General features: G+C 40.8%; 1 protein-coding gene across 2 annotated transcripts in view; it reads right to left on the reverse strand.

Moving 5' to 3' along the window:
- LRP1 (LDL receptor related protein 1) overlaps positions 1 to 13316 on the reverse strand; it is a 217407-nt gene that overhangs the window by 149331 nt on the left and 54760 nt on the right. For both annotated transcript variants that reach the window (XM_069970390.1, XM_069970388.1), the window contains exon 3: positions 673 to 810. In XM_069970390.1, coding sequence (XP_069826491.1) covers positions 673 to 810 — 138 coding nt within the window. The remainder of the gene's footprint in view (positions 1 to 672; positions 811 to 13316) is intronic.

The following is a 13316-nucleotide window of genomic DNA, read 5'->3' on the forward strand; positions in this document are numbered from 1 at the left end:
TTCTAGACTTCTGCGGTGCCAGTTTGTTTTACCAAGGACTGGGCACTCAAAATCCAACAAACCCAAACCTTTTCCAACATGGGCAGTAAGTAGAGAGTTGGGAGGCCATCATACACATTAGATGGTCAGCCAGTCTCACCAATAGATATGCCATAAATGTCCAAGATGGGAATGCCTCTTTAGGGTCTACTCAGTTAATCAGCCTATGTATAACAACCTTTTAGTAATAAAAAATAAATAAAATAAAAAAAATTCACACTACACATGGACCCAAGGCTAACTCAAGATTCTTGAGTGCAGTGTTACACAAACTTGGAGACATCATTTGTTGTATATGTTATTCTGTATGAATTATTAGCACAATAAATCTCTTCTGCATAAGCTATCCCTGCTCTATTTATTTGTTCTATATAACTTGCAAGGGAGATTTTCTTTTTGACCAGGTTTTGTGTACTTTATCTACACTAAATATTTAGATTTGATTGTTACACTAACCCCACAACACCTATTGCAATAAAATGGTGAGCAAATTTACTTGCATGCTTACTATGCATCTACAATGTCATCGGACAACATGTGCTGTTAGAGTCTCATTACACTGAGTATTTTAGGTCTAGAAATTTTAAGAATTCTTTATTCTTCAACTTTTAATTAAATAAGCACATTTCTTACCTCTGCAGAAAGGTCCTTCATCTGAGCGATCTGGACAGTCTGGATGACCATTACACAGCTTACTCATAGGCATACAGATTTCTGTGCCCAAACAGTTATGCTCATTGGGTTGGCATTTTGAAATCTTGCTCTGTGGACCTGATGAAAGAAAAAGTAAAATAAATGTAAATAAAAACAATAACTTTAAAACCATTAGATAATAAAAGTCAATGCAATAGTTGAGTACAAAAAGCCAGAGAGGGGAGTATGTGCGTGTGTGTGTATGTGTGTGTATGTGTGTGTATGTGTATGTGTGTGTGTGTGTGTATGTGTGTATGTATGTATGTATGTATGTATGTGTGCATGTATGTGTGCATGTATGTGTGTATATATGTGTGTATATATATATATATATATATATATATATATATATATATATATATATATATATATTAATATTACACACATACACACATACATACACATACAAGCAGGTGAGGTTCTGAATAAAAATAAAATGTATGCCACGGCTGCACTGTTGCAAGCCATTATAAAAATAAAATGTCTATTTTTGTGTTTTGCTTTTTTATACCATTCGCTTTTGTTGACGGATCTTGCGGATCTTTTTTTCTTACACATGCCTGGTTACCAGGCAGTCTAGAGAGACAAATTGCCTCCCTGCTCACCCTGTGCAGCCAGGACAGGTAAAATACACGGGCAGACTATGTATAGTGAGAGCCAGCACATTTAGGAAAAAAGCTGGGAGAATAGAGCATATTTAGCTAGCAGGTTAAGAACTTATGCAGGACATAACCAGTAGCAAAAAGTGCAACTACTCCCTGGACTTCTGCTAAGAATCATGACTAATAGGATAATGAACGAGGATTGGCATACAAGACCTAGTTTGTGAAGTTAAAAATTTGAAGTAGGACGGTAGAACCAGGAACGAACATTCTAACAAGACTTGAATATTACAGGATGGAAATAAAGGTGCTAGCAGAACGCAGTATGTAGAATTCCCAGCTGGACAGCAAACAGCTATTTAGCATAGTTTCCAGACAGCATCTTCCCATTCATAAAGTCATGGCACTCTCCCTCCTGTCTCCCCTAGATGGGATGACAGGAAGCAGGAGAAAGAGTTTCTATTCAGCTGAATGGATCCTCCATTTCAGACAAGTCAGAGATGTGTCATGTAAGCACCTGCTCTACGCACTACCACCTACCCAAATCATAAAACAGGCCAGGTAGTAATATATCAAAAATTGGAAAAGGTTAGTAGTTCTGTAAAACATTTTGATATTTTTCTCTCTCATGTTCTTCCGTTATTTTTTTGCAAAAATTTCAATATAAAAAGTGCACTAGCTAGACATGCCGCTCAAGCAGTATATAATCCCCCAGCACTGATAGCTGTATCAACTCACTTACTAAAGTATGCATTTCCCCATTAACACTGATGCCCTGTCCTCAGCATTTGGACCTCCTGACTGGACTTATCAGAATGGAGCACAGGTCATGCGCACAGGTCTACTCATTGTCTATGAAAACTTCAAGAGATAGCCGAATGCTGTATTCCATACCATAGACCATAAATGTGGATTACAGGCAGGACCCAGAGATCCCCAGCTCTACAATACTAACAAACAATCAACAACAAAGTACCTGCGGTTCTACTCAATCTTAGGGGTTCAATAGGAATGTTAAATGTGGCCGTGGATCTAACAATGCTCTCTGGTGATAGGAAAAATCATCAGTGAATGGAAACTAAATCTGTAATATTTGACACCGCTTACATTATGTGCAAGATCAACGTTTGTACTGTCCGAATCACCAGCTACGTCACAGTAAAAAGGGTCAATAGCTTAAGGGGCAATATCAACAACTGTTTATTTTACAGAAAAATAAAAGGAAAATCATGGGGGAAAAATCCATGCATTAGTAACGCTCGGCTCTTTGTACAATAAATTTAATTATGTCTGTGGAGCCCGTCTGATGCAATGAGTTAGAGCAAGCACTGAGCCAGGGAGTAAGGAGCACTGCAACAGGCTGCATCTATAGCTCAGTGGAGGTCTCCGGACTGAGACCCTGACCAATCAGAACTTCTGACCTGGCTGTGTAACACACAAAGTTTTGTTTTTATTTAATGTATGTAACACTGTTCTCTCTACATCCCAGGGTCAGTCCTCAATCCATTCTCATCACAGCAACACGCTTTATAATAAAGTCAAAATAGTCTAATAATCCAGTTCATGACATCAACCGTTCTCCCTCGAAAGCCCACCTCCTTGCTTTATACTTAGGTCAGCAAAACCAGTTGCCTGTGGCTGGGTCAGTCGTCAGTATAAAGTGTATAGGGGTCTCCTAAAATTCCAGCTACACAAGGTCTATGAAGATGGGCTTCGATATGGTGATATTTTACTGCCCACCCCTTTGTTTTCAGAGAGATAAGCCCACAGGCTGTCTGGCTGCAGATGACCCCTCCCCATATAGAACACATAGAGCTATGCTGAATGTTCTTGGAAAGAAAAGGAGAGATAACTGTTGGCCAAACAATCATTACCAAAGGTACATGGCCACCTTAAAAGGGGTTATCCAGCGCTACAAAAACATGGCCACTTTATTCCAGAGACAGCCCAGCTCTTGTCTCCAGCTTGGGCGGGGTTTTGCTGCTCAGTTCCATTGAAGTTAAAGGGGTTATCCAGCACTACAAAAACATGGCCACTTTCCCCCTACTGTTGTCTCCAGTTTGGGTGGGGTTTTGAAACTCCGTTCCATTGAAGTAAATGGAGCTTAATTGCAAACCGCACCTGAACTGGAGACAACAGTAGGGGGAAAAGTGGCCATGTTTTTGTAGCGCTGGATAACCCCTTTAATGTAGCTTTAGGGTACAAACACACACCGTATACGCAGTGTATTTTCTGCTGCGATACGCAGCAGATTCGCAACAGATTAGTTCTAAATAACTGAACACAGCATCAAATCTGCACCATCAAATCTGCTGCGTATACAGTGTGTGTTTTTGTACCCTAAAATTGCAAACCGCACCTGGAGCCAAGTCGTGTTGTCTCTGAAAGAAAGTGGCCATGTTTTGGTACCACTGGATAACCCCTTTAACTGTGCTGGGCCCAGGGCTTCAGCAGTTCTTGAAAGCCACTGGGGGCAGAGAGGAGCCGTGCCACCCATTACTTCCGCCAGTATCAATGGAAACATGAAAGATAAAATCTAAGTTATATAACTTTATGAAAGAAATGGGGGGGGGGGGGGGAAATAGTTTTGCCTTAAAGTTTTACCTGATGAACACTCTTGGTGGTTGAAAATGCTTGTTAATCTAATGTGTGAGCACATTTATCTGAGGCAATACAATTGATCTATCACTTTCTTATCCTAGTGACAAAGTTTTATTTCACCTTAGTCTAAAACCAAACATTTTCTTTTTTGGGCTCAGACTGCAGTGTCAGTTGTTGGGCCACTAGATGTCAGCACTTATGAAACCTGCTATATGCCATTTTATTTTTACACAAACAGGAGAGGAAAAAAAAGTTACAATGATTTTAATCTACACCTACTGTACCTAGAGAGATAGCAGAAACCGCAAATAAAATTATTATCTCTCTACTGGGTTATTCATAAGGCGCAGGCTGTCAAATGTGGCAGGCGGCCTATGAGAACAGTCAAGAGATGTTCAAGGATTTAAAGGGCCATTAAACCTAAAGTATAAAGCTTGTGTAAAGAATATCTATTAAAAGAGCTGCTAATATTATGGACAAATGTGTGTAAAGGTTTCTAGAGGTCCTTAAAGCTGGAGATGTGCAAGATTAAAGGGGTTGTCCAGTGAAAATCTTTTTCTTACAAATCAACTGGAGTCAGAAAGGTATATAGATTTGTAATTTACTTCGATTAAAAAAACTCAAGTCTTCTCATACTTATTAGCTGCTGTATGTCATGCAGGAAATGTTTTATTATCAGTCTGACACAGTGCTCGCTGCTGACATCTCTGGCCAAGACAGGAACTGTCCAGAACAGGAGAGGTTTTCTATGGAGATTTGCTGCTACTCTGGAAAGTTCCTGTCTCAGCCAGAGATGGCAGCAGAGAGCACTGTGTCAGACAGAAAATAAAACATTTCCTGCATGACATACAGCAGCTAATAAGTATGAGAAGACTTGAGTTTTTTTAATAGAAGTAAATTACAAATCTATATAACTGGCTGATACCAGTTGATTTAAAAGATAAATAAAAATTTTTTTCCCCCGCTGGATAACCCCTTTAAATCCATGTAGACAGACATTTTTCTGGACTTCCTCTGTCAGCTTGCAGGATGAACCATGTGCTGAAACCACAGGCTCCAACAAACGTGCACAGGTAGACTCTTATGAGAGGGATAATTCAGATACAACTCAACAGTATAAGGGCTTTGGGTATATAGTAGAATGACATCTGTAAGTCGTACGCTGTTGACTGTCCAAAGTACGAACATGCGTATGGTGTGGGGGGCTGATGACAAACAATGAGAATAAGCAGCATGTTCAATGGGAATCAATATTTTTAAAAAAGATAAAAAATTTTGAGCCATTTCACTGCTAAAAAAACTAAAACAAACCAAGATACCATGTGCGAACATAAGCTAAAAGCTGCATTATTTTGGCTAAAGGCTCAAAGTGCTTTGTATGCACATCCTACACTTAGAATATGTTGCTGTGGACCACAGTAGTACTAAACAAGCAAAAAAGAAAATCTATACAGAACCGCCAGATGAGGGGAAGGGGGTGAGCAGGTATTGACATTCTGAAGCCCTTAGTTACGTCACAGATAGCAACAGCAAAAATCTATAGACGAGGACACACTATTAACACTGCTATCTTCAGCGTTTCATCTCCTAATATGCACAGCTTAGAGCATGGACTTGTCCCATCCTGTCTACACAAGCTTACATGGGTAATGGTTCCCTATTCAAACTCTTAAACAGAGTGCAGAATCTTTTTTTTTTTTTCCGCATTTACACAAGTAATAAAAAGGACCGGTGCTCGCTGACACACATTATGTCCTGCCAAACACTTTCTTTACACAGAGTGGGTGTCACTGTTGACACAGTAATCTCATGTGCAGTGGGTCAAAAGGTAACCTTTCCCCTCTCTCCTAATAAACTGCCCAAATGGCCGACCACAGGAAGAGTGACTGGCAACTGGGATGTAATGCATTTCACAGTCACGGCTTTCTGAATGACACCCCTGGCCATTCCAGCGGACACACATCACTATACTAGACAACTATGACCAATATAAAACACGTACCATTAAAACCAGAAGTCATGCTTTATTAAAGAGACATTCCTGTAGGACACAAATTGGGTAAGATCCATCTAGGAATCCACAGGCCTTAGCAGTGTATTCCTTCAAGGGGTTGTCCAGGAACAAAAAAAAAACATGGCCGCTAACTTCTAAACCCAGCGCCACTCTTGCTCTTGGTGAGGGTGTGGTACTGCCCTTAGTTCCACTGAAGTGAATAAAGCCAAATTGTAGTACCACACAAAACCTGAGGACAAGAGCTGTTTATCTGAAAAAAGCAGACATGTTTTTTTTCAATCCTAGACAAACTCTGTAAGTAGTAGAGTATTCAGAGTCTTTTTTTTCTACCATCACTTTTCAAGTTCCTTTGTGTTAAGAAAAGCTTTGTTGGTCCCTGGTGTAAAGTAGACGGCATGGATCAGAAACTCATGGGCCCACTCAAAAGCTGGAAAAGTAATGCAGTCCCTCTTACTTCTTATTGCAAAAGAGAAGAGGGGCAGTAATCCTAGAACTTTATATGCTTGTGGGACTCTATTGGTCTCTATAACCCATTTACAGAGCACACATCTGTCCACTGTGTCTATGTTGACAATTTGGCAGCACAATGGCTAGAATTATAGAGGTATGGGGTTTTATTCGAACATCTACATAAGGCGTGATAAAAAATAAAAAAAAATAAAACACTTTCCCCAGTCCGCCTCAGCTCCTGGTCCGGCAAATTATACAGTCCCCTGTTGCTGCCAGCTTGTTGCCGATTCCGAGACGAAGCGTTAGAGCTGCACCTACCGACTCAATCAACTACTGAGACAGGGCACTAGAGTGGCAAAGGGATTGGCTAGGCCCTGTTTAGGCCTGTGGAATATGTCGGCACCATATTAATGGGTTAGTATTGCCGTTATGTCCTCCTCAAAGATCATTGAAAGAAAATAAACAATTGTTCTTTACTGCTATAATTTGTGGTTCTTTTTCTTTTCTTAAGAAAATTGTTGTCTTGTGTTGTGCAAGGCCTACTCTGCTATCTTTGCAGAACTTCCTATAGATTTTATATGGAACAGCAGTGCAGATACACGACAGCTGCCCTAGCCAAACAGGGGTTCCTGGGACCAGATTTCTCATGATCACTGACACCCTCACTGATCAGACTCTTATTACCTGCCCTATGGAGAGGATGTAAATTGTAATTTTGGGTTAACCCCTTTAAGAGTCAATTCAGGCTCCACAAAGGTGGCCATTTACTTTCAATGGTCAGCTGATAGCTATCCCTCCCAACCTCCCCAAACACATGAATTTTCTGTACAGCTGGATGTTTGTGTATTCTCTATGGGGAATGGTAATCCTCAACCAGACTGCTCTGGCACCGACTTATCTTTCCCAGAACAATAAGGTCAAGAGACAGCTATACACTTTATACAGTAGGCTGAACCTAAAAGTTAGTGGGTTCATCGGACTTTAGGTTTATGGGCCAGTCTACAATTTAACACATAGTAAATAGATATACATATAAATGCCCGACGGTTGGTGACACTCCACCAAACAGTTCTGGTTATTAGGTCATTTCATTGTTATCTTAATATAGCGGAAAGATTTAGATACAACTTGTTATGTATTGGGATTTGTCTGCCTACAATTCAATACGTCTCTGTTGTAAAAGACCTTCATGTGATGCAAGAAACACTTTCTGAAGCAGATTAGACATGTAGCGTCAGCTGAGTCCTCAAGCTATAGGATTTGCCACCTTAATGCCTACCATAAATGCAATGTTTAGAGCAAGTGCTAGAAAAGTGACCTTTGTTCCAATTCCCTCTATAATACATACATTTCTTAGCCCCTGATTTCTTTATATAGAGAGGATTAATGCGCCACTGTATACATTCCAGTTTCTACAAAGCAATAGTCATTTAGGGAAACCCATTTCCCTGACGTGCTCCAACATGCATCTCTGTCATATTACACTGACTAGAACAGCTGGGTGTAAAGCGCAAAAGATTTTCTTTCTCCTTCACTTGTTTCCCAACTGTGTCCGTCCAGCAGACTTATGGACTCAAAGTTTGTGCTGGATGTGACAAGCATAGCAACTCTTGACAATGCTTAGTTATCATTGATTTGCTGTAATACTGATCTCAGTGACCTTCAAAGTAAATGTAGGCTATAGATATACTGTATATGTTTTATTCTTTACTACTTTATATACTAATTTGAAAGGATTAAGAGCCTATCCTTTAAAAGATTAATTTTAAAATTTTTATAATTTTTTAAAAAATTTAAAAAGATTAATTTGGAGCAATGACAGCACAGCAGAATATGTTGGCGCTATATGAATACATAAGCTTGCGGATAAATTGTATCAGAGTCCTCAACATGTTGAAACAATTAAACAGCCAGGTGCTGACAGGGGCAAAGGAAATAAGAGATGCAGATGCGATTAGTACTGCCTCCATTATTCAAACCTGATCAAAGAAGGCCAGGACAGGTAAGTATTACCAGAAGGACAGGACAGTTATTTAGGTCTGTGTTCCCTTACCTGTCCTGTGGCTCTCCAGGTGGGACAAAACTACCTTATCCATCATGCCTTACTGTCGGTGCATGATGGGAGTTGTAGTTTTGCAACAGATGGATAGCCAAAATTTAGGAAACATTTTTAGAGGAGCATGGTGGCACAAGTGATTAAGAGTACAGTGGCACAGTTCATTAGAGGGGCAACAAGTTCATGAAGGAACAGTGGCACAGTTCCAGGGGAAGGGTGAGGGGGGCATAACAGTTGTATGGATGGGGGGCATAGTTCACTGGGGATTGTGGCATCATTACATTATGTAGGGGGCACAGGGGCACAAAGAAATGAGTTAAGGATCCATAGTGGCACAAGTTGTTTCTTAAATATGTTATACTAACAGGTTTTATCTCCAATCTGTCTAGTACTTCTCCCCCTTATCTACTTTTGTTTACTACCCTGAAGAGATGACATGTCTGTACATCATGCCGCAAATCATTGGCTTCTGGGTCTTGTGCCATCTACTGCTGGGGCCAGGGACTGTCTGCATGATATGTAAGCACTTCAACTCTCTAGGGAAATAAACAAAGGTGCAGAGGAGGAGAGGAGCATTAGCAGTGGACACAGTGGGGGGTACACATCTTGATCGTCCGGGCAGCCCATAGCATATAACAGCGGTCTGCTTCCACCGCTCCTATTCCACAGAGCCACGGCAGCAGTTCGTTGCTGTATGAGTCGTTTGTCTTTGAACAATGTTGAAAGACAACTGACTGCAACAATCATGTCGGCTGATTGTTGCCTTCTACTACACGGAACGATTATCGGCCGTAATAGGGCCTTAAGCTATGCCACTCTTTTGATACAATATTTCCCTAGAGATCAGATCTCTGTTTTCTCACGATAACTATGGAAAGTTATTACAGCTCTAGTCACACTATAGTCTCTTGTGTTCATCTTCCTGTCCAATGAGCCTGCTGTGCCGCATACACTGGAGAAGTCTGAGTAGAACTATTCAAGATGTAGGAGAGACTGCTCTGTGTTTACCAGGGTGTTTGTTTATTTGTTCAACAAATTGGTCTGTGATCCTTTACAATGGCCTAGGGCGGCAGTCTCCAGTCCTTATATTCACATAAAGAGATGATTCCTACTAAGCAAGTTCATTTACACGCCATTTTTCAACACACTCTGTGGTTGGAAAATTCATTTGACACGTTTGATCATCCAGGAAATGGAGAAATACTGTTATAAATGGCAAACATAGTATCTGCTGAGACTGGTGACTTTTTAGGCTGATAAATGATAAAGCAACATATCACTGTAAAAATGCAGCTTATCACTAGAAATATTTTTGCAAATACATCCATTTAACAAACTTGCCTCCTTTTGATATGCCTAGTCCTTCCTTCCTATTGTTGACAGCTTGTTGTCTAGGTTACCAACCACCTCTGTGCTCTAAAAGCAATGGTCTGGCTGGTGTATATACTATAACGCAGATGTACAGAGACATAGGCAGGAATCTATCAACGTGCGTTCAGGCATACTTCGTGAAAAAGGCACAGATATTTTAGCAAACCATCGCGCCTTTTCCCCGACCTACTAGCAGGGGACATGTCGGGGCAGGGAGGAGGCATGGCCTTCTCCTGCACCTGATTCATCAAGATTTATGCCTGCTAGCAGGTGTAAATCACAGCAAAAATCAACACTAGCTCCGGAGCAGGTGTAGATTTTTGTGCCTGCCATGTGTCAGCCACAGATACGATGGATTTACTAACTTTTGCTGCGTTTACACGTTACGATTATCGAATTTGAACAATAATCATACGTGTAAACACAGCGAACGATCAAATGACGAGCGAGAAATCGTTCATTTTGATCTTTGAACATGTTCTCAAATCGTCATTGATCGTTCGCAAAAAATTTGCAGATCGTTCCGCGTGAAGTCGTTCGCCGATTTAACCAATGTGTGAGATAGGCTTAAGCTATCGCAAAACGAATTTTCCGTACGATATATCGTACCGTCTAAACGCTGATCGTTATGAAAAAAAATTGTTACTCCGACATCATTAATCGTATGATAGGGCCAATTATCGTTTCGTGTAAACGCAGCATTTTACTAGCAAATCGGGTGAGGTGTTCGGGGGTGGGGCTTTATTAAAGACTGGCGTATGGGTATGTCAGTCTTGATAAATTTCCCTCACAGGGTATACTATATACTTCATATATTATAATTATATATATATATATATATATATATATATATATATATATATATATATATACATATACATATACACACACACACACACACACTATAGATTTATATACAGAACACACCAGCCAGACCACTGCTTTTGGTGGTCAGTAACCTACAAAACAAGCTGTCCACAAGTGGAGGGAAAGAGCAGCATATCAGGAGAAGAAGTACAGTTTGCTAAATGAATGTATCTGCAAACAATTTTCCACATGGCGAACCATCACTTGGGAATGCTCCTTTAATGTGGTCTATGATTTTTCACATTATGGTTGTCGCAGGGAGACAAATTTCCTTCCCTCTTGCACTGCCTATTTGTACACTTTAAGGCAATATAAAAAAGAAAACGTAAGTAATTTGACAGTGACTTTTTTAAATATACTTCTATTAAAACCTTAATTTATATAACATATTTTGTAATGAAATTTACCTTCTAAGGCCCTGTACACAAAACCTTATGCTTTTTTTACAGTCCTCAAATACAAGTCTATGTTCAGGAAGTTATCAGCATGTCAATTATGGAAAGGTACGGATGAACATCAATTGCTGTCAGTAAATCCATACGCAACCAAAAACACGTCCTATATGGCAGAGACATTTAATAATAAACTGAAAGGTGTTGGTGGCTAATAAAAATAAGCCCACAGTGAGCTATCTCACCGGCATTGGTGGTCCCAGGCGTTTGTGCTCAGTCAGGTGTGCAATCACATCTAAACAGTGCTGTAGGTGGTGCTCAGCTTAACACATAGATCCATATAAGTATATACAAGTTTACATACTGTGGTACTTCCCTTAAAGTGACTGTACCACCAGGCCCAGGCTGAAGCACTGAAGAGACGGGCCGACCTACCCTTAGTGGGAAGAAACTCCAGCCCCTCCATGACGTGACTCCTTTAGAATCAATGGAACCCTATCATAGAGGGGCTAGGGTTTCCTCCCACTAAGGGTGGATCAGCCCGCCTCCAGTGCTTAAGCCTGGGCCTGGTGGTACAGTCACTTTAAAAGCTTCATCTTTATTGAATCCAAAAACACATAACAGGATGTCGAGGAACGCACACTCCCTGCGAACTGTCTCGCGCTATCAAGCGCTTTCTCAAGGCTTGCGCAAAACAGTTGTCAGGGAGTGTGCATTCCTCTACGTGCTGCTATGAGTTTTTGGATACAACAAAGATGAAGCTTTTAAGGTAAAGTGCTGCGGTATGTACAGTCATAGCCAAAATTAATGGACAAATTAAAATTGCACCCATAGGCTGTATTTATGTTTTCCAAGATTTCTTACGGTTGCATCCAACTTCCTCAGCCCCCGGTAATCAAATATAGAGCGTTCGGGGTTGGACAAACTTAAGTGTGCTCGGGTTTGGTCATCTCTAGAGCTGACTCTACAGTCATGGCCAAAAGTTTTGAGAATGACACAAATTATATATTTTCACATGATCTGCTGCCCTCTAGTTTTTATGTGTGTTTGTCAGATGTTTTTATCACATACAGAAATATAATTGCAATCATATTATGAGTAACAAAAGCTTATATTGACAGTAAGAATGAGTCAATGCAGCAAGTCAATATTTGCAGTGTTGACCCTTGTTCTTCAGGACCTCTGCAATTCTCCCTGGCATGCTCTCAATCAACTTCTGGACCAAATCCTGACTGATAGCAGTCCATTCTTGCACAATCAATGCTTGCATTTTGTCAGGATTTGTTGGTTTTTGTTTGTCCACCCGTCTCTTGATGAGTGACCACAAGTTCTCAATGGGATTAAGATCTGGGGCGTTTGCAGGCAATGGACCCAAAATCCCTATGTTTTGTTTCCTGAGCCATTTAGTTATCACCTTTGCTTTATGGCAAGGTGCTCCATCATGCTGGAAAAGGCATTGTTGATCGCCAAACTGCTCTTGGACAGGTGGGAGAAGTTGCTCTTGGAGGACATTCTGGTACCATTCTTTATTCATGGCTGGGTTTTTAGGCAAGACTGTGAGAGAGACGATTCCCTTGGCTGAGAAGCAACCCCACACATAATTGGTTTCAGGATGCTTTACAGTTGGCATGAGACAAGACTGGTGGTAGTGCTCACCTCGTCTTCTCCGAATAAGCTAATTTCCAGATGTCCCAAACAATCGGAAAGGGGATTCATCAGAGAAAATTACTTTACCCCAGTCCTCAGCAGTCCACTCCCTGTACCTTTTGCAGAATATCAGTCTGTCCCTGATGTTTTTTCTGGAGAAAAGTGGCTTCTTTGCTGCCCTCCTTGAGACCAGGCCTTGCTCAAAGAGTCACTGCCTCACAGTGTGTGCAGATGTACTCACACCTGCCTGCTGCCATTCCTGAGCAAGCTCTGCACTGCTGGTAGCACTATACATGAATGAGACACTGTGAAACAGGGCTTCTGAGGACTGAGGGCTAAGCAAGCTGAAACAGTTTTAAGAGACGGTCCTGGCACTTGCTGGTCTTTCTTGGGCGCCCTGGAGCCTTTTTTTGGCAACAATGGAACCTCTCCCCTTCTAGTTTTTGATGATGAGATAGATTGTTGACTGAGGTGCAATCTTTCTAGCTGCGATACTCTTCCGTTAGGCCATTTTTGTGCAGTGCAATGATGATTTCAGGTGTTTCTTTAGAGATAACCATGGTTAACTGAAGAGAAACAATGAT

The sequence above is a fragment of the Dendropsophus ebraccatus genome, chromosome 5 (genome assembly GCF_027789765.1).
Source record: "Dendropsophus ebraccatus isolate aDenEbr1 chromosome 5, aDenEbr1.pat, whole genome shotgun sequence".
Classification (NCBI taxonomy): Eukaryota; Metazoa; Chordata; class Amphibia; order Anura; family Hylidae; genus Dendropsophus; species Dendropsophus ebraccatus.